This window comes from Ovis aries, chromosome 25 (genome assembly GCF_016772045.2).
Source record: "Ovis aries strain OAR_USU_Benz2616 breed Rambouillet chromosome 25, ARS-UI_Ramb_v3.0, whole genome shotgun sequence".
Lineage (NCBI taxonomy): Eukaryota > Metazoa > Chordata > Mammalia > Artiodactyla > Bovidae > Ovis > Ovis aries.
Genome location: NC_056078.1, coordinates 27,439,287 through 27,457,975, shown reverse-complemented (window position 1 = coordinate 27,457,975; position 18,689 = coordinate 27,439,287). Strand labels below are relative to the sequence as shown.

The 18,689-nt window shown below is 42.4% G+C and overlaps 1 protein-coding gene and 1 long non-coding RNA gene across 13 annotated transcripts in view; one reads left to right on the top strand and one right to left on the bottom strand.

The window, feature by feature from the left end:
- ASCC1 (activating signal cointegrator 1 complex subunit 1) overlaps nucleotides 1-18,689 on the top strand; it is a 116,397-nt gene that overhangs the window by 65,309 nt on the left and 32,399 nt on the right. For all 11 annotated transcript variants that reach the window (XR_009598530.1, XM_004021448.5, XM_042240936.2 and 8 more), the window contains one exon: nucleotides 16,353-16,477. Coding sequence is in view for 10 of the 11 variants with exons in the window: in XM_004021448.5 (XP_004021497.2) it covers nucleotides 16,353-16,477 (125 nt within the window). In the remaining variant the exon portion in view is untranslated. The remainder of the gene's footprint in view (nucleotides 1-16,352; nucleotides 16,478-18,689) is intronic.
- Nucleotides 6,580-13,126, bottom strand: LOC132658644 (uncharacterized). 2 transcript variants are annotated; one of them, XR_009598532.1, is made up of 2 exons: nucleotides 12,862-13,126; nucleotides 6,580-9,546 (listed from the first exon to the last, which is right to left on the bottom strand). It is a non-coding gene; the product is annotated as an uncharacterized LOC132658644 (long non-coding RNA). The 2 variants fall into 2 exon arrangements; XR_009598533.1 differs by having other exon boundaries at nucleotides 6,580-9,541.

Below are 18,689 nucleotides of genomic sequence, written 5' to 3'. Positions count from 1 at the left end.
CACCACCAGCGCTGGTGCCACGCCCGCCACCTGGGTTGCGACAGCCTCTGGGCTGCCTTCCTGCTTCCTTCCTTGCCCACCACTATCTGTCCGCCATAGGGCCGTGAGATGTTTCCTTTTAAATGTCAGTCAGATTATGTCCTTCTTATGCTGAAAACTCTGCAAAGGCTCATTACCTCACCTGGACTAAAAGACAACTCCTTACAGAGGCCTAAAGAGCCTTAGGGAAGCCCCCGTGACCTGGTCCTCCCGCCTCATCACCTCTCCGCACAGCTTCATTCCATACACTGACTTCTTACTGTTCCTCTGTCATGCCATGCTGCCTCAGATGACTCTATCTGCTGTTCCCTTTCTCTGAAATGCTTTTTCTTAGGCCTATGCTCAAGTGTCACTTTTATCAGGGAAGCCATCTCCGATCACCGTCTCTAAAATAGTACACTCAGCATCAGACCCTTTCTCCTCTGTCTCTCCCATTTCGTTTTCTTCATGGTGCTTAGCACCACCTGATATCTTGTTCGGTTCAGTTCAGTTGCTCAGTCGTGCCCAACTCTTTGCAACCCCATGAATCACAGCATGCCAGGCCTCCCTGTCCATCACCATCTCCCAGAATTCACTCAAACTCACGTCCGTCGAGTTGATGATGCCATCCAGCCATCTCATCCTCTGTCGTCCCCTTCTCCTCCTGCCCCCAATCCCTCCCAGCATCAGAGTCTTTTCCAGTGAGTCAACTCTACGCATGAGGTGGCCAAAGTACTGGAGTTTCAGCTTTAGCATCATTCCTTCCAAAGAAATCCCAGGGCTGATCTCCTTCAGAATGGACTGGTTGGATCTCCTTGCAGTCCAAGGGACTCTCAAGCGTCTTCTCCAACACCACAGTTCAAAAGCATCAATTCTTCAGTGCTCAGCTTTCTTCACAGTCCAACTCACATCCATACATGACCACTGGAAAAACCATAGCCTTGTCTAGACGGACCTTTGTTGGCAAAGTAGTGTCTCTGCTTTTGAATATACTATCTAGGTTAGTCATAACTTTTCTTCCAAGGAGTAAGCGTCTTTTAATTTCATGGCTGCAGTCACCATCTGCAGTGATTTTGGAGCCCCCAGAGATAAAGTCTGACAGTTTCCACTGTTTCCCATCTATTTCCCATGAAGTGATGGGACCAGATGCCATGATCTTTGTTTTCTGAATGTTGAGCTTTAAGCCAACTTTTTCACTCTCCTCTTTCACTTTCCTCAAGAAGCTTTTTAGTTCCTCTTCACTTTCTGCCATAAGGGTGGTGTCATCTGCATATCGGAGGTTATTGATATTTCTCCCAGCAGTCTTGATTCCAGCTTGTGTTTCTTCCAGCCCAGCATTTCTCATGATGTACTCTGCATATAAGTTAAATAAGCAGGGTGACAATATACAGCTTTGACGTACTCCTTTTCCTATTTGGAACCAGTCTGTTATTCCATGTCCAGTTCTGACTGTTGCTTCCTGACCTGCATATAGGTTTCTCAAGAGGCAGGTCAAGTGATCTGGTATTCCTGTCTCTTTCAGAATTTTCCACAGTTTATTGTGATCCACACAGTCAAAGGCTTTGGCAGAAAGCAGAAATAGATGTTTTTCTGGAACTCTCTTGCTTTTTCCATGATCCAGCAGATGTTGGCAATTTGATCTCTGGTTCCTCTGCCTTTTCTAAAACCAGCTTGAACATCTGGAAGTTTACAGTTCACGTATTGCTGAAGCCTGGCTTGGAGAATTTTGAGCATTATTTTACTAGCGTGTGAGATGAGTGCAGTTGTGCGGTAGTTTGAGTGTTCTTTGGCATTGCCTTTCTTTTGAGGTTGGAATGAAAACTGCTTTTCCAGTCCTGTGGCCTGCTGAGTTTTCCAAATTTGCTGGCATATTGAGTGCAGCACTTTCACAGCATCATCTTTCAGGATTTGAGATAGCTCAACTGGAATTCTATCACCTCTACTAGCTTTGTTTGTAGTGATGCTTTCTAAGGCCCACTTGACTTCACATTCCAGGATATCTGGCTCTAGGTGAGTGATCACACCATCGTGATTATCTTGGTTGTGAAGATCTATTTTGTACAGTTTTTCTGTGTATTCTTTCCACTTCTTCTCAATATCTTCTGCTTCTGTTAGGTCCCTACCATTTCTGTCCTTTATTGAGCCAATCTTGGTATGAAATGTTCCCTTGGTATCTCTAATTTTCTTTGAAGATATCTCTAGTCTTTCCCATTCTGTTGTTTTCGTCTATTTCTTTACATTGATCGCTGAGGCAGGCTTTCTTATCTCTCCTTGCTATTCTTTTGGAACTCTGCATTCATATGCTTATATCTTTCCTTTTCTCCTTTGCTTTTCACTTCTCTTCTTTTCACAGCTATTTGTAAGGCCTCCCCAGATAGCCATTTTGCTTTTTTGCATTTCTTTTCCATGGGGATGGTCTTGATCCCTGTCTCCTGTACAATGTCATGAACCTTCATCCATAGTTCATCAGGCACTCTTATCTATCAGCTCTAGGCCCTTAAATCTATTTCTCACTTCCACTGTATAATCATAAGGGATTTTATTTAGGTCATACCTGAATGGTCTAGGGTGAATGGTCTAGTGGTTTTCCCTACTTTCTTCAATTTAAGTCTGAATTTGGCAATAAGGAGCTCATGATCTGAGCCACAGTCAGCTCCTGGTCTTGTTTGGCTTACTTGTTTTTGATGTCTTGTGCATGTTTGTTTATTGTTTGTCTCCTTCCACCAGGATGTAAGCCACTCTAGGGCAGGGTCTTTCTCCACTCATCTCTGTGTTCCTATCACCTATGACACACCAGCCCTTCTTGTCTCATTTGAGATCTTGTTCTGTCAATCCCCTCTCTTGCTTAAGCTTTCATCTTCCTTCTCTGTTGGATAGTTTTCTTGTTGTCAGTAAGCATTTTCAACTCTTTCTCCTCATTGAAAGCAAACGCAAATAACCTGCCCTTGATTCTTTATCTAGTTACCAAGGCAAAAAGTTTTTCCCTTCCTTGTAAGTTTCTTGAGTTTATGTGCCCATATCCCTTCCCTGTCTTGCTGGCCTCTCCCTTGGTCCTCTGCAGTAAGGCTTTTATTGCCAGTATGCCAGTGAAACTGCTCTAGCAAATAATGTTATGATTTTAGGAAATAAGTAGGCATCTTTTGCTCCTTTCTTACTTTTCTATAGCATTGTACTATACAGAGTATTCCTCCCTTCCCACCCCGCCCCCACCTTTTTAAATTCTTTTAGCCTTTCTGAAGTTTTCCTTTTCTTTCCTCATCCTTATTGTTTTAATTCAAATTTATTTTTTTAATTGAAGGATAATTGCTTTACAGAATTTTGTTGTTTTCTGTCAAACCTCAACATGAATCAGCCATAGGTATACATATGTCCCCTCTCTTTTGAACCTCACTCCCATCTCCCACCCCATCCCACCCCTCTAGGGAGATACAGAGCCCCTGTTTGAGTTTCCCGAGCCATACAGCAAATTCCCGTTGGCTATCTGTTTTACATATGGTAATGTAAGTTTCTATGTTACTCTCTCCAGACATCTCACCCTCTCCTCCCCTCTCCCCATGTCCATCAGTCTGTTCTGCATGTCTGTTTCCATTGCTGCCCTGCAAATAAATTCTTCAGTACCATTTTTCTAGATTTTGTATATATGTATTAGAATATTATATTTATTGTTCTTTCTGACTCACTTCACTCTGTATAATAGGCTCTAGGTTCATCTACCTCATTAGAACTGACTGAAATGTGTTCCTTTTTGTGGCTGAGTAATATTCCATTGTGTTTATGTACCACAACTTCTTTATGCATTCATCTGTCAGTGGACATCTAGGTTGCTTCCATGTTCCAGCTGTTGTAAATAGTGCTTCACTGAACAATGGGATACACGTGTCTTTTTCAGTTTTGGTTTCCTCAGGATACATGCTTAGGAGTGGGATTGCTGGGTCATGTGGTGGCTTTATTCCTAGTTTTTTAAGGAATCTCCATAGCATCTTCCATAGTGACTGTATCAATCTACATTCCCACCAACAGTGCAAGAGTGTTCCCTTTTCTCCAGACCCTCTCCAGCATTTATTGTTTGTAGACTTTTTGATGATGGCCATTCAGACTGGTGTGAGGTGATATCTCACTGTAGTTTTGATTTGTCTTTCTCTAATGGTGGGCGTCCTGCGATTCATGGGGTCGCAGAGAGTCAGACACGACTGAGCGACTGAACTGAACTGAATAATGAGCGATGCTGAGCATCTTTTCATGTGGTTGTTAGCCATCTGTATGTCTTCTTGAAGAAATGTCTGTTTAGGTCTTTTTCCCATTTTTTGATTGGCTTGTTTTTCTGGCATTGAGTTGTATGAGGTGCTTGTATATTTTGGAAGTTAATCCTTTGTCAGTTGTTTCATTTGCTATTTTTTCTCCCATTCTGAGGGTTCTCTTTTCACCTTGCTTATAGTTTCCTTTGCTGTGCAAAAGCTTTTGAGTTTAATCAGGTCCTGCTTGTTTACTTTTGTTTTTATTTCCATTCCTCTAGGAGGTGGGTCATAGAGGATCTTGCTTTGATTTATGTCATCGAGTGTTCTGTCTATGTTTTCCTCTCAGAGTTTTATAGTTTCTGGTCTTACATTTAGGTCTTTAATCCATTTTGTGTTTATCTTTGTGTATGGTGTTAGGAAGTGTTCTAATTTCATTCTTTTATATGTAGCTGTCCCGTTTTCCCAGCACCATTTATTGAAGAGGCTATCTTTGCCCCATTGTATATTCGTGTCTCCTTTGTCAAAAATAAGGTACCCATGGGTGCATGGGTTCATTTCTGGGCTTTCTATCTTGTTCCATTGGTCTATATCTCTGTTTTTGTGCCAGTACCATACTGTCTTGATGACTGTAGCTTTGTAGTATAATCTGAAGTCAGGAAGGTTGATTCCTCCAGCTCCATTCTTCTTTCTCAAGACTGCTTTGGCTATTCAGGGTCTTTTGTGTTTCCATATGAACTGTGAAATTTTTTGTTCTAGTTCTTTGAAAAATGCCAGTGATAATTTGCTAGGGATCACACTGAATCTGTAGATTGCATTTGGTAGTATAGTCATTTTCACAGTATTGATTCTTCCTATCCATGAACATGGAATATCTCTCTATCTGTTTATGTCATCTTTGATTTCTTTCATCATTGTCTTATAATTTTCTGTGTATAGTTCTTTTTGTCTCCTTAGGTAAGTTTATTCCTAGATATTTAATTCTTTTTGTTGCAAACGTGAATGGAATTGATTCCTTAATTTCTCTTTCTGGTTTTTCACTGTTAGTATATAGAAATGCAAGTAATTTCTGTGTATTGTTTTTGTATCCTGCAACTTTGCTAAAATTCCAGTAATTTTCTAATCATCCTTATTGATTGTCCTTGTGGGTTCCTTTCAGCCCCTTACATAGGAATGTCCCATAAGGTCTCTGTTCTTAGCTATCTTCTTGCTCTGACTCCTCCTCACCCTGTGGTTGCATCTTTCCCACACTTTTAACTACTGTTTTTGCACTGATGACTCCCAAGTCTGTCTTTGGCCCAGATTTTTCTCTTGAGCCTCAGGCTTGTTATTTCCATCTCTCTCCTGGACATGTCCCACTAGATACGCAGTGCCACGCATGCAGAAGTGTACACACTGTCAACCCTCTCTCCACCACTTCCCACCTTGGTCAGCGACACACCCAGTCATTCATGTAAGGTGTGCTCTGGGGAGTGGCTCTCTGCTGCCTCCTCTCCTGTGACACTGTCGTGTCTGCGGGTCCCAGCTTCTCTCTCACAAGCTCTTTTGAGTATTAATACATGACCCTGTCTCTGTTCTCCCTGTCCCTGCCATAGTTTAGATGTTCCTCCCTTTCTCCTTTATAGTGTGGTCCTCTGAAGCCAGACTGCATGGGTTCTCATTTTGGATATATCACTTATTAGTTATGTGACTTTGGCCAAATTTTAAAACTTCTCTATGCCTCAGTTTCCTCATTGGTAAAACAGAGATAATTTATCATTAAGATTAAATGATTTAAGAGATACAGAGTGCTTAGAATAGTGCCTGACACATCATGTTTGTGATTATTTCTATTATTAATACCACCTAGCTAACCTCGGTACCATTGGTCCCTTCCCTTCTGAAGCATTTTCCAGTCTTCCACAGTGTGAGATTAATGAATGGACATCTGACAGCATCATTCCCTTTTAAAAAATTTCTGTGGCTTCCCATTCTCCAACCACTTACTTACATTCAGTTCATCTCCACTGTCCTTTTTCTCTCACTTGTTACAGTTATATTATGTAATTAGTAGTTTTCAAGGTAAGCTGTGGTCTTGCATGCCTTGGCATCTTTGCACGCTATTTCTCCTGCTTAATGTGTCCTTCCTGCCCTGGTTTCATCTGCAAACCTTTAATGATCTTTCAAGACCATACTTATTTTATTTTTTAACGTTCAGTTCTCAGTTCTTAATCAGTCAAATGCATGAGTTAACCAATCATAGCAAGTAGTTACAGAAAGTGTAGTACAGTGGTGCTCTGGTGTTATGCCCAAGTCTCAAAATCTCCCAATGACCACCAGGGAGCCGATATCCGATGCAAAAGCAAGAGAGTTTTTATTACCAAGCTCGAGCTGGGGCTCCCACCGATACCGATGCAGCAGCTATAGGGAGGAGCCCTGAGCTCTGGGTTACATTGCTTATATAGGGTATTATCGCACAAAAAATTCAAAAAACGGGAGTCTCTGGGTCTGATTGGTCACCTTCTGGTGAAGGGTTAGGTGCTGAGTTCTGATTGGTTCGCAGGTGGTGGGGGTGAGGTCAGGGGATTTCCAAAGGCTCTTTTCCCGAACCTTACAAAATGGAGTAGCTTTGATTCTTCATTCCCCCCTTCTCTAGGATCCAGGACAGACCCAATCATGGGCCTGAGGTCAGCTCTATATTGTCTCCTGCTAAGGGGACCGTTGGTAGGGCCGCATATTGGGATCTGAGTACCATGAGCTGCACCGTGTTGATGCAGTTTTTAATGAAGGCCACTAGTTAGTTTAGTAAGCATGGCCTGAGGGTGAGTAGCAGTAACAAGATAATCAGGGGCCCCACCAAGGAGGATATGAGAGTTGTGAACCAGGGGAATGAGTTGAACCAGGATTCAAACCAATTTTGAGACATTTCTCTCTCTCTCTTTTTTTTTTTTTTTTGACTCAGCCCTTTTCTTATCTTGGCCAGGGACTCCTTAACTACCCGAGTGATTCACATAAAAACAACGTTCTTCCCCTAACACAGCGCATAGGCCCTCTGAGAGACTTCATACTCAAGATACTTTTTGGGAATTGGGGCAGAGGTCTCTTTTTTCTGTAACTTCTTCCTGCTGTGCATGGGCATAGGCCTGCCTAATAGAGCAGAAGTCTCTCTCCCTACCTGATCTAAGTTGGGGTTTTCCACATCTGAAACCAGCTTCTACCCTTGTAGTAACAGCAATTTAGTTGGCCCCTCTCAGAGATGAAATAGACAAGGGCCAAACAGGAGACCTAACAGGATGGTCATCTCTGGTCCCCGGAAACAGAAGGCAACATTTGGGGTGAGGGTTGCAGGCTTTGTGACCCCTTCTGATGGGTTGGTGGTGAGGCAACAGAGCTGTGCTCCAGGAATCTTGTGTTCAGTCTGAAGTTACCATCTTCCACCTGAATGAGGGCTCAAAGACATTGTTATGCATATTTCTTTGAGTAGGAACCAGGACTCTGTCTGGAGGCTGTACCAACCTTTGATTGTTTCTGTTTTTGTAGACCCTCCCTTGCCTGCTTAGCAATTGTTTGAATCCATGCTTTGGAATTCAGCGAAGGCCAAGGAGGCTGAACAAAGTCTATATCCTACAGATAAGAAATAGAGAACACAGAACAGATCTGCACTCCAGAGCCCCAGAGTCCCGCTCAGTTTTAATTTTAGGGAACTGGGCTACTGTGACTGTGATAACTTCCTGTCAAAGTGGGGCATAGGACTGCCCCAGCTTGGAGTATAGACACTGAATTGAAGTATTTCTGAGTTCCAAATTTTAGATCTGAGTCTTGTATGATTAAAATCTTAATCTCATTTCTTTTTAGAAGAATAGGTCTGAAACCCAGTCTGGACCTGGCACCTCAGGGAGACTTGTAGCCATGTAGCCAGTTGCCTAGTTTTATAAAAAGTCAGGTTAGTAGCTTCCAGCAGACATTGTTTTGAAAATGGTGGCATCCAAGCCTGACACAACTCAGAAAACTCAAGGGTTTAGCAACACAAGGTCTAATCTGAAAGTACACTCATAGCATCACCTAGTTATTTCCCAGGATTATCTGAACCATAGCTACTCTATTTTGACTTTTAATTGTAAACTTTTCCTTAATAGCCAAAGCAGATTTCACTGTTAATGATGTCAGTTTCTCTAGGTATGAGAAGATGCAAGAATTGGGACTCATAAAATCTTTTCCTGAAAAGATCTAACTATCTGAAGGCCTGTTCTGCCAGTTTTTCCCAGAGCACAGAGTGTCTCATTCCTGATTTTCACCCTGAACTCCTTTCAGGGGCATTGAAAGTCAGCAGTTGCAGTGGCCATGATTTAATCTTCGTAGATGCAGATGGCGAGTGTCAGTCTTCAGTTGGCAGAGCCCCTTTTGCTCATAAACTTGACCATGATTATGAGGGGGGCAGTTCATGACCATTTTATCCCATGGTGCTGAGAGTGTCCATTCTCCGGTAAACAGGCCACTCAATGTGCTGTTACTGGATTAGGCCATGAAACAGTATCTAAAATTCTCTGGACCACCTGTCTTACTAGCTTTTTGGTCCAGGAGAATATTCCCTCTTGTTGCTTCTTGCCATATCTAGAGTTACACTGTTACCATCATTGATCTCATACGGGACTATATATTATTCTATTAGAGGCCTCACACACATACAGTGTAAGAAACAGCAATTTTGTAAAACAGGTGAAATACAAATAACATAGCCAGCAGTATTAGTAAAGTCACAAGTAAGACTTATGTTAAGAACTTCCATTAGATGTAGCCCAGTATATCTTCAGGTTATCTGACTTAGTCTGCCCTGTAGAATCTTTATCTTCCAGGGAAATTATATATAGGCACCATCTATAAGGAACATAGCCCAGTTTTCTAGTGTCACTAGACTGATTATCTTTAGTTTGATTTAATTTTTTAAGTAAATTTTCTCAGGGCCAACCAGTTAGAGTCTGGTAATAGAGAAATTTACCAAGGTAACCCAGAACTAGACACAGGTAATTGGCCACAAACCCAACAATTGGATTGATTTTGAAACTAGCATAGGATCAGGCCTATGATAGAAAAGCATTTGACTTATATGCAAAGGTCTAAGAAGTCAAGAAAACATAAATGATCATACGAATCAGGTCCAGCATCTCAGGGAAGCTGTCTACCTTGATGTCGTCGTCTTCTCATCCTGGTGTAGTGTAGTTTCTCCTGATAAAAAAAGTCCTTCCATCCATGTTGGAGACCACAGTCTCTTAAATTATGTCTTTTTCCAGTCCTGGTTGCAGGTCAGGAGGCATCTGATCTTCATCCAAAGATAGATTACTGAGATAAGCTTCAGAAACAAACTTAGGGTGTTCTTCAAGAATTCAATTAAATTTTACATTAGCATTACATAACAGTAAAGAACTATCTAAGAGATGAGTCTTACTAGATGCAGACCTCCATTAACAAACTGGTATTTAACATTTCGAAATATCTTTTTTTCCTTAAAGTTACCCTTATTTTTATTAAATATAACCAAATTAAGGCTAGTTTGTTTGCAAAATAGGTCTGTTCTCACTGATTTTGGTCTGATGATTTTCATAACCATAATTGATTATAGGCTTTTATTTTGCTGAAACATTTATAGAGTCTCAGATTGAACTTTTAAAATAAAACAGGGCTGGGAAACTCACACCAAAGGCTTATCACAGATTTTGCATAACAAATCTAGGTGAATTTTTCCCTTTTAAGGTCTCAAAAATTTCTTGAGATTTTTGTATCCATTAGAAAACCTTCCTAACTCATTTGATAAACTTACTTCAAACCTAAGAACTTTTAATTTTTGGAGCAGTCAGATAGAAAATATAATTGTTTTGTTTATAACGTTTAATTTTACCAAAGTATTGTCATAATTAGTTTGAGAGGAAGATTTCCGCTACTCCCTGAAAACATAAGATTCAACCCCATAATTTTTCAGATAGAAACCATAAAAGTTATAAAAGCATATTCACTGGTTCATTTAGTCCTTTTGCTAACTTTTGTGAAGTCATCAGGTTTTTCATTAAAATACCAGGACATATCAGAATGTTAAAAACTCCATATAATTTTTAGGATATCTGTATTAGTAACTTTACCCTACATTATAATATGAGCAGATTTAGTACTCATTTGATAATCTTTTTTGAATGTAATTTAACCAACCAAATAAACACAGTTTTAATATCTCTTTGGGATGCTTCAGGGGCCCTCTGAAGCACCCCAAAGTTAGCTAGAAGCCAAAAGTGCTTCATAGAATGATTTAGGAAGTTTTGTCAACAAATATCAGAAAGGTTTCGAGCACTCAGTCAGATGGGACTATAGGTCACTGTGAGACAATAGCTATTCACCCAGCCAAAGTAACAATATGGGATTTCAGAAGCAAATACAGAACAGACCATTTAAGAAGCAAATGAACTTAAATCTATTGTCAAATGCAGTTCAACATCTAAAGAAAGTGTGTCCTTTTAACAGAGAGAAAAGCCAAATTCAAGTTTTTGTGCCAGCTTATTTTTAGTCATTAACAGTCCCAAATTTCTTTAGCTTCTTTGTAAGAGGAAACTAATGTTCAGTAATAAATGTTTCAAAATTTTACTCTATTTGGAAATGAGCTAGCTAGTCAGTGAACTTCCATCACTTAGTTTAGCACAACCCAATTCAAGTTACCCCAATTTGGACAGACTGTTTCAGACAGACATTCCTAAAGCATAATTATTCTTAATTAGAGTTTATCTAAATGCTCATATCTCATTTACATTTTTTAGAAGTTTTTCTTACTTGAGGTAATTTTCTTGTTGACAAACTTGTAACAGATATAATATTTAACTCATATTAAACCTAGGTACAATGAAAATATTTTACTTAACGTTAAGTACTCTAAGACATGTCTATATTAAATAGGTCAACAAACAAACATTAATATCAGGTATTTAACACTGAATATTTCCCAGTTCACATAAACCTGGAATTTATTGTTTAATTTAGAATTACTTGATTTGTAAGCGCTTACCTTTTTTTAAGCCAAATAAATAGAGATCATATACAAAAATATTACCAAGACATATTTAGACAGACACAGTGTAAGATCTAGCTTTAAGTCTTTTTTTTTTTTTTTCCTCAGTGTCAGGAGTTAGAGATGGTCTAGATAAGTGTTCCTGAGAGCCCTGGTCTCAAGGCACAGGGAAAGAAAATTAAGTTTTAACAAAATGGCGGCAGGTTTAAACCACATGGTTGCCAGACAAAGCAAAATTTCCTTTTCCAGGGATCTTCTCGATCCAGGGATCAAACCCAGGTCTCCCATATTGCAGGCAGACGCTTTAACCTCGGCTCCACCAGAGAAGCCATTAAATACAAAAATACAGTCTCTCAGAAAACCTCCTATAGAGACACAGAACTTCAGATCCAAGTACTAACATCAAAGATTTCAAGGAAGGAAAGGAAGCCAGGTTGAAAAAGAAGGGAGAGGAGGCAGGAGAGGGGGGGCAAAAGGGGTGGCCTTACAGACGTCTCCTGCCACCTACAGATACCCAGGCGTTACGGGACTTTTCCCTGGGCCTCCAGAGAAGGGAGGACTGGAACTCGGCCCTACCAGAAATCAGAACCAGAATTCGAGTTCTCTGCCAAGAGGAGGTGATCAGTCTCCAATCCTCAGCTCAGGCTGAGGGCCCTTTGACCAGATTCCTGCGTCCAGGACTGGGGGACTAGAAAAACAGGGAAGGATAGGAAGGGTTAAGGAGAGGAGACAGAGAGGGAAGGGGAGAGAGATCAATAAAGTCTCTTGTTCCTTACCGGTCGGGACACTCTGGCCAGTTGTCCACGTCAGGAGGAGACCAGGGACAAAAGGGTCCCAGTTGCGGCCGCTGGGTCTGGTCCATTGGCAGGCAAGCTGGCCCCTGAGTACCCCGAGGGGTCAGGATGTCGGTCTCGGGGAAGAAGAGTCCCCGCCAGAGTCGCCATTTGTTGCAGGAAGGCGGACCCCTTCCAGGGCCCGAAACTGGGCTCTTGTCTAACACTCGGAAATGAATTGTCCGAGGAGACACATGTGCTGACAAAGGGAACTTGGTCAGGGTATCCGATCCACGGTCAGAACCCGGTGTAAAGTTCCCAAGTCAGAGGTGCCTTCTGAGGGCCAGCCTACATGGAAGGTCGGCCATTCTACGCTGCAAAAAGTGATTAATTTATTTCTTTTAATTTCTATACTGAGGTCATGAGCGTGCATCTTGACCTCCTTAAAATTATCAGTAACCAAGAATAGAGGTGTGGGGCTAGAATGGTGTTGCCCCATCGTCCCTGGATCAGTCAGATGTTGGTAAATTAACACAGACAATACGAACAGCCACACAAACAGCAAGAGAGACAGGAGAAATACACCTCCGGGAATCTGGAGGTAAAACCGAACAACGACGGCCTCCAGTTGTTCAGCGGGAGCGACCTGCTATCGTCTACAGAGAACAGGGGCACTCCGTCCCCCCACGCCGGGGTCGGGGACGTCTCCCAACGACCCCCACCGGTGACTCTCCAGCGCGTCCGCCTGAGTCATATACCGGTCTCAGATACCAGGCCCTACCAGGAGTGAAAAGAAAGACAGAAAAAAGCTTACCGGCTGCAGATGACTCTCTGGATCGGTCTTCCCGTGGAGCCGGTGGGAGATCCCAGACGAGCCCCCAAATGTTATGCCCAAGTCGAGAAATCTCCCAGTGACCACCAGGGAGCCGATATCCGATGCAAAAGCGAGAGAGTTTTTATTACCAAGCTCGAGTTGGGGCTCCCACCAATACTGATGCAGCAGCTATAGGGAGGAGCCCTGATCTCTGGGTTACATTGCCTATATAGGGTATTATCGCGTGAAAAATTCAAAAAAACAGGAGTCTCCGGGTCTGATTGGTCACCTTCTGGTGAAGGGTTAGGTGTTGAGTTCTGATTGGTTCTCCTTTCCCGGGCTTGACTCGAATTTCCCGGGCTGGCCAAGGGTTCTGATTGGTTCGCAGGTGGTGGGGTGAGGTCAGCGGATTTCCAAAGGCTCTTTTCCCAGAACCTTACAAAATGGAATAGCTTTGATTCTTCACTGGCAGATACAAGACAGATATGCTGTTGAGGAGCAGACAGTCCAGTGGGGGAACAAGACAGACAAGCATGAAACATTAAGGGACTATCCTTGGGAAGATTAAGTAGAGCCTACTTAGTGGGGTAGAATTTCAGAGAAGAGCAGACTCTTTGCTCATGGATACTGAGGGGTGGTTGTGTTAGGTACTTAGAAAGACTTGGTGGAAAAGTGGGATTTTAACTGGGCTTGGAAGGATACTAAAATCTGTATAGATGGAGGGAAGAGGAAGTGGGCGTGTGGGGCCCAGGTAACAGAAGGCACAGAGGCGGCAGTTGGAAGCTGCTCAGTGGAGGAGGCCTGCTAGGAAAGTGTGCATGTCGAGGAGTATGAGGATGTGAGGCCACCCCAGCAAATGCTGTGGCAGGCGGCAGGGAGTCACGGGGTCTGCAGAGCAGGAAGCATCCTTGGGTTCTGGTATGTCCTATGCCAAACTGTACTGAGGCAAAAGGAAAACTCAGTAATACTGATCCTGCCTTCATTCAGAAATGTGGTATTTTGTTCATCATGAGTTTTTTTGCATTAGTTTTGAGTTTTAAAAATATTTCATTAAAGCCTTATTTATCTCTTTTATAAAAAAAAAAAATTAGCTCTTGTAATTACTGCATTTTTTGGCACATCCTTAAATTGTGTGCCTCAGGCAAGTATCTCACTTGCCTCACTCTCGTCCCAGCCCTGTGTTCTGTTTCTGGAGGTCAGTGGTGAGGGTATGGATATTTATTTTATTATTATTAATTATAGCTTGTTGTTGTTGTTCAGTTGTTCAGTCATATCTGACCCTTTAAGACTCCATGGACGGCAGCACGCCAGGCTTCCCTGTCCTTCAGCATCTCCCGGAGCTTGCTCAAACTTGTGTCCATTGAGTCGGTGATGCCATTCAGCCATCTCATCCTCTGTCATCCCCTTCTCCCCCTGCCTTCAATCTTTCCCAGCATCAGGGTCTTTTCTAATGAGTCAGCTCTTTGTATCAGGTGGCTTACTCATGTTTAAATATTTTTGGTTAGTAGATGACATTTAATAAAAACAAGATAAAGAAGTTAGAATTATAAAAATATTAATTTGGAACTTTGGAGCCTGAAAAACGTGAAAGGGAAAAGAATTCTTTGTGCTTCTGAGTTAATCTCTACGGGAGGATAACCCCCTCTTGCTTCAGCAAGCAGAAAATGGTTGTTTTGCCCACGTTCTGTAACTGAGAAATAGGGGTACCAGAGGCTGCTGAACTTGTGGATATAGGCATTGGGCAACTCAGCTGTTGCAACCAGAGATTCTGCCCCATGTCCTCAGGAAAACTCCCACAAATGGGCCATGCAAGGTGAGCTTGACCCACATCTCACATAAAACAGACCCATCAAGCCTCCTCAGAGAGAAGCCACTCACTGGGCCACAGTGTTTTACCACAGGCCATGTGCATCCCAGGTGGCACAGTGGTAGATAATCCACCTACCAGTGTAGGAGACGCAAGAGACTCAGGTTCAATCTTTGGGTCTGGAAGATCCCCTAGAGTAGGAAATGGCAACCCACTCTAGTATTCTTGCCTGAGGAGCAAGGTGGCCTGGTGGCCTGCAGTCCATGGGGACAGAGGAGCCTGGTGGCCTACAGTCCATGGGGTCGCAAAGAATTGGACATGAGTGAGCACACACACGTGGCCCAGGAAACAGTGGAAGATTCACAAACCCTCCAGATGTCTCAGGGCCACTTGCATCTGGGAAAAGAGGTGGTGTGTGATACAAAGAGCATTACTAGTATGTACACCTAACATGTAAAAGCTAAAAAAAGTGAAATCTGTTGTTCATTAGTACACTGGTGATGAATGAAAGATTTTGAGCCAGGAAAGTTAGAGTGCAGTACAAATCTCAAAAAAAAAAAAAACCCCAAGGGAAAAGTGGAAAGGAACACACTGCTCTCTGTGCTCATGGCCAGGTGTGCCATTCTGTCACTTGATGCAGACCCCCCCGTCAACACCTGTGTTCAGAGAGAACCTCACCAGGCCCAGGGTGGACGTTCGGGCACAATATGTGAAAACCACAGGCTGAACTTCACCATCAGACAAGTGGGTGGTCACATAAGGTGGCTGTTTTCTGAATACTCCAACCAAGATCTGCTCCACCACGCCCTTGCTGGAATAGTGACCCCTTCTCAGTGGCGCAACTGGCAAAGTTCTTCAGAACTGAAGGGGAGATAAAGAGTTTTTCAGATAAACAAAAAATGAAGGAGTTCATCACCACTAGACCAGCCTTATAAGAAGTGTTAAAGGGAGTCCTTTAAGCTGCTGATCAGAACACCTGAACAAAGGGAAAACTTCTTGTGCAAAAATCGTTTCTGGTGGAGGTATTGGAATGAACAGCCATCATCAAGACAGAACTCATCCACGACAGAGCCCCAGTGCTGAGAGCCAGCTGGAGTCCCTTTGGAGCATCAGTCATGGTGCCTGTGGATTTTCCTGCAGTCGTCTTCATTGGTACCACACTTCTGCCCCTTTGAGGTAGTGGCCAGGGCTGCCAGTATCTTCACGGTGCATGTTCCTTCCCAGTGAGCAAATGTCTTATTCGAGTTGTGGCAGACCTCACTTGGTCCTGGCAGAAATACATCAGTCATGGTAGCTTCAGTCATGGTAGCTTTTGGTTCTGTGACTGGATTGACCTCTAAAGCTCTTTCAGGCAGCTCTCTGTTGAACCTGGCCGCTTGCACCAGATTTCCAAGATGATAAACTTCCATGTTCCTTCAAGACCATGCTTAAGCCTCCTGTGAAAACCTGGTCCCTCCAAATACAGTTGGTCACTCTCTTAACATTCACCATGATGTTCTACGGTTGTTTGCAGGCCTGTTACCCACACAAAGCTGTGCATTTCATGATGGTAGGGGCTGCAGCCTCTCTTTTGAGGGCCTTGTGCAGTAATTGGGTCAGAGCAGATGCTCTGTAAATGTTGAATTTGTAATCAGGGTTCAGGAGTTTACTAAGGTTTCTGTGCTTTTTTCTTCAATTTCCGCAGGCTGCAGGAATTGGTTGATCGAGTGCTGGAACGTTTTCAGGCGTCTGGACTAATAGTGAAAGAGTGGAATAGTGTGAAACTCCATGCTACAGTCATGAATACTCTGTTCAGGAAAGACCCCAATGGTAAGTGCTCCAAAGAACCACAGTACAGTTTGTGACCAGTAAGGTCTAATGATATCCCTGGGGTTTGAAGAGAATGGGCTATCAAAGGATCTCTGACATATCTTTTTTATATCTATTATCTTGTTTTGATGAGTACAGTGGAAGAGGGCAGGGACATATCATGCATGGGACTATATAGCTTCTCAAATCTTATACTCTTCTTGCACATAAGGTTGCTAGAAGTAGCAAATAAAAATGCAGGATTCCTAAGTAAATTTTAGGTGGACAGCGAATAATTGTTTTAGTGTAACTATGTCCTAAGGAATGCATGGCAGTGCCAGGGTCCAGCCCCGGTGGATCCAGGGAATTTGAAGGGTGGACGGCGTTGGCGTGGAAAGACTTGTTTATTAATATAAGATTAGGTTGAGAAACAATAGTGTAGTAGGAAGATTAAGTGGAGAGAAGAGGCTGATTAACTTGGGTTACGTGGAAAACCAATAAAGTTCCAGACAAGGAGCTTGCACCATCTATGTTAGGCCGCCGGCGCCCATTTGAATATCGGAGAGTGCCCCGCCTTGGGCTCTCTCTCTCACAGATCTTAAAAGCCGGGACAAGTAAGTAGACATAGTGAGCCTCCACGTTCCAAGGGATCAGCTTGAAATTAGAGTAAAGAGGAGACACGGGGGAGACCAGTCCAGCGACTGGCTCTCCTTCTATTGTCCTTCAAGGCCTTTTATACTTTAGATTATACATAGAGATCAATGGGTAATACAAAATTATGTAGCGTTAGCAGCCTCTTTCTGTATATCTGTTTGTATACAAAAGGTCTCAGGTGATTTACATTATCTTTTGGCCAAGAGGCTTGTTAACACTTTTTGGCTCTTTTCCTTAATGAATGTTAATTTTGTTTCCCCTAAGTGCTTTTCTTTAATCTGCATCTCCTTAAAGCGCTAAAGTTACATCTCTATAGAACAAAAGGCACAGTGGGTTATAACAAAGAAGGTACTTAACTCAAAGATCTAATGTTGCTAATACCAGATCTACTACTTGTTTTTCTATATACCAACTCTATCTAAAAATAAAGGATATGAAAATTTGGCAGCAAGTATTGGCTCAACAAATGAAACTTTTAATCAGTCCTATTCTAAAGATTTTGACTCCCAGGAAGCCCCTACATTCCTAGGATGTTTTAAGCTTCCTGTGCCTCCTGCGGTCAGGAGGCCTCAAACAATCACACGCGCAGCTGTACGAGTCCTGCAGGCAGGCTAGAAAGCCATCAGAGGAGTTTTTGGATTGAAACACTCTTTCAAATGCAGAAGACTAAAGCCCTGAATTGACTTTTTCCAGAGAATGTCAGAAGAGTGGAAAAGCAGGCAGATTCTTATTTTTTGAGGGGGTGGATGCTCAGGAAATTCCAGCGGGAAAACCTGAGGTCTGATTAGCCTTGCCATCAGAGCTCTTGCCGCATGACCTTGTCACAGGTGGAATTCCTCATGCTGGCTCCTGGCATGGCAGCTTATTTTCTTTTTTCCAGAAACAAGAGAAGATTAACTAATAAAAGTAAGTGTTAGAGCAGTGATTCTCAACTAGGGGCAGTTTTGTCCTCCCAGAGGACATTTGGATTCTCTGGAGACACTTTGGTTGTCCCATTTAGGGAAATGGGAGTGGGCTGCTACTGGCGTCTAATGCATAGAGGGTTAGGGATGCTGCTTATCCCTTTCCAGTGCCCAGGACAAGCCCCTCATAATGAAGAATTTTTCAGCCCTGAATGTCAGTAGCACCAAGGTTGAGAAACTTTGTGTTAATGTTTTTTTTCCCCTTCTAAATCTAAAAGCCTTCATATAAAAATGCCTTGTTTTAACCCTTTACTTGGGATAATAATCTGCATTTTAAAAAGGATTATCTTTTTTCCCATCCTGACCTGCCAAGTGAAAAGTGTCTGGCACATTCAGCATCTATTTGAACAGGAGCTACAAATTCAAGTTATGTGCAGCTTCTTCTTTAAAGCCTGTTGTTCAAAATATACCACCACCAAACCCCCATATTTAGGTTTCATTACCTTTGTTAGGACTGACCTTGGTTTTAGAAAGTCTTCATTGGAAGAGAACTTCATTAGGACTCCATTAGAAACCATGAACTATCTAAGATTTATAGTTTAGGACAGTTTTTCTATCCCTTTTTGCCAAAATACATCTTTTAATTTCTCTCAGATACATACCAGAGATCTCAACTG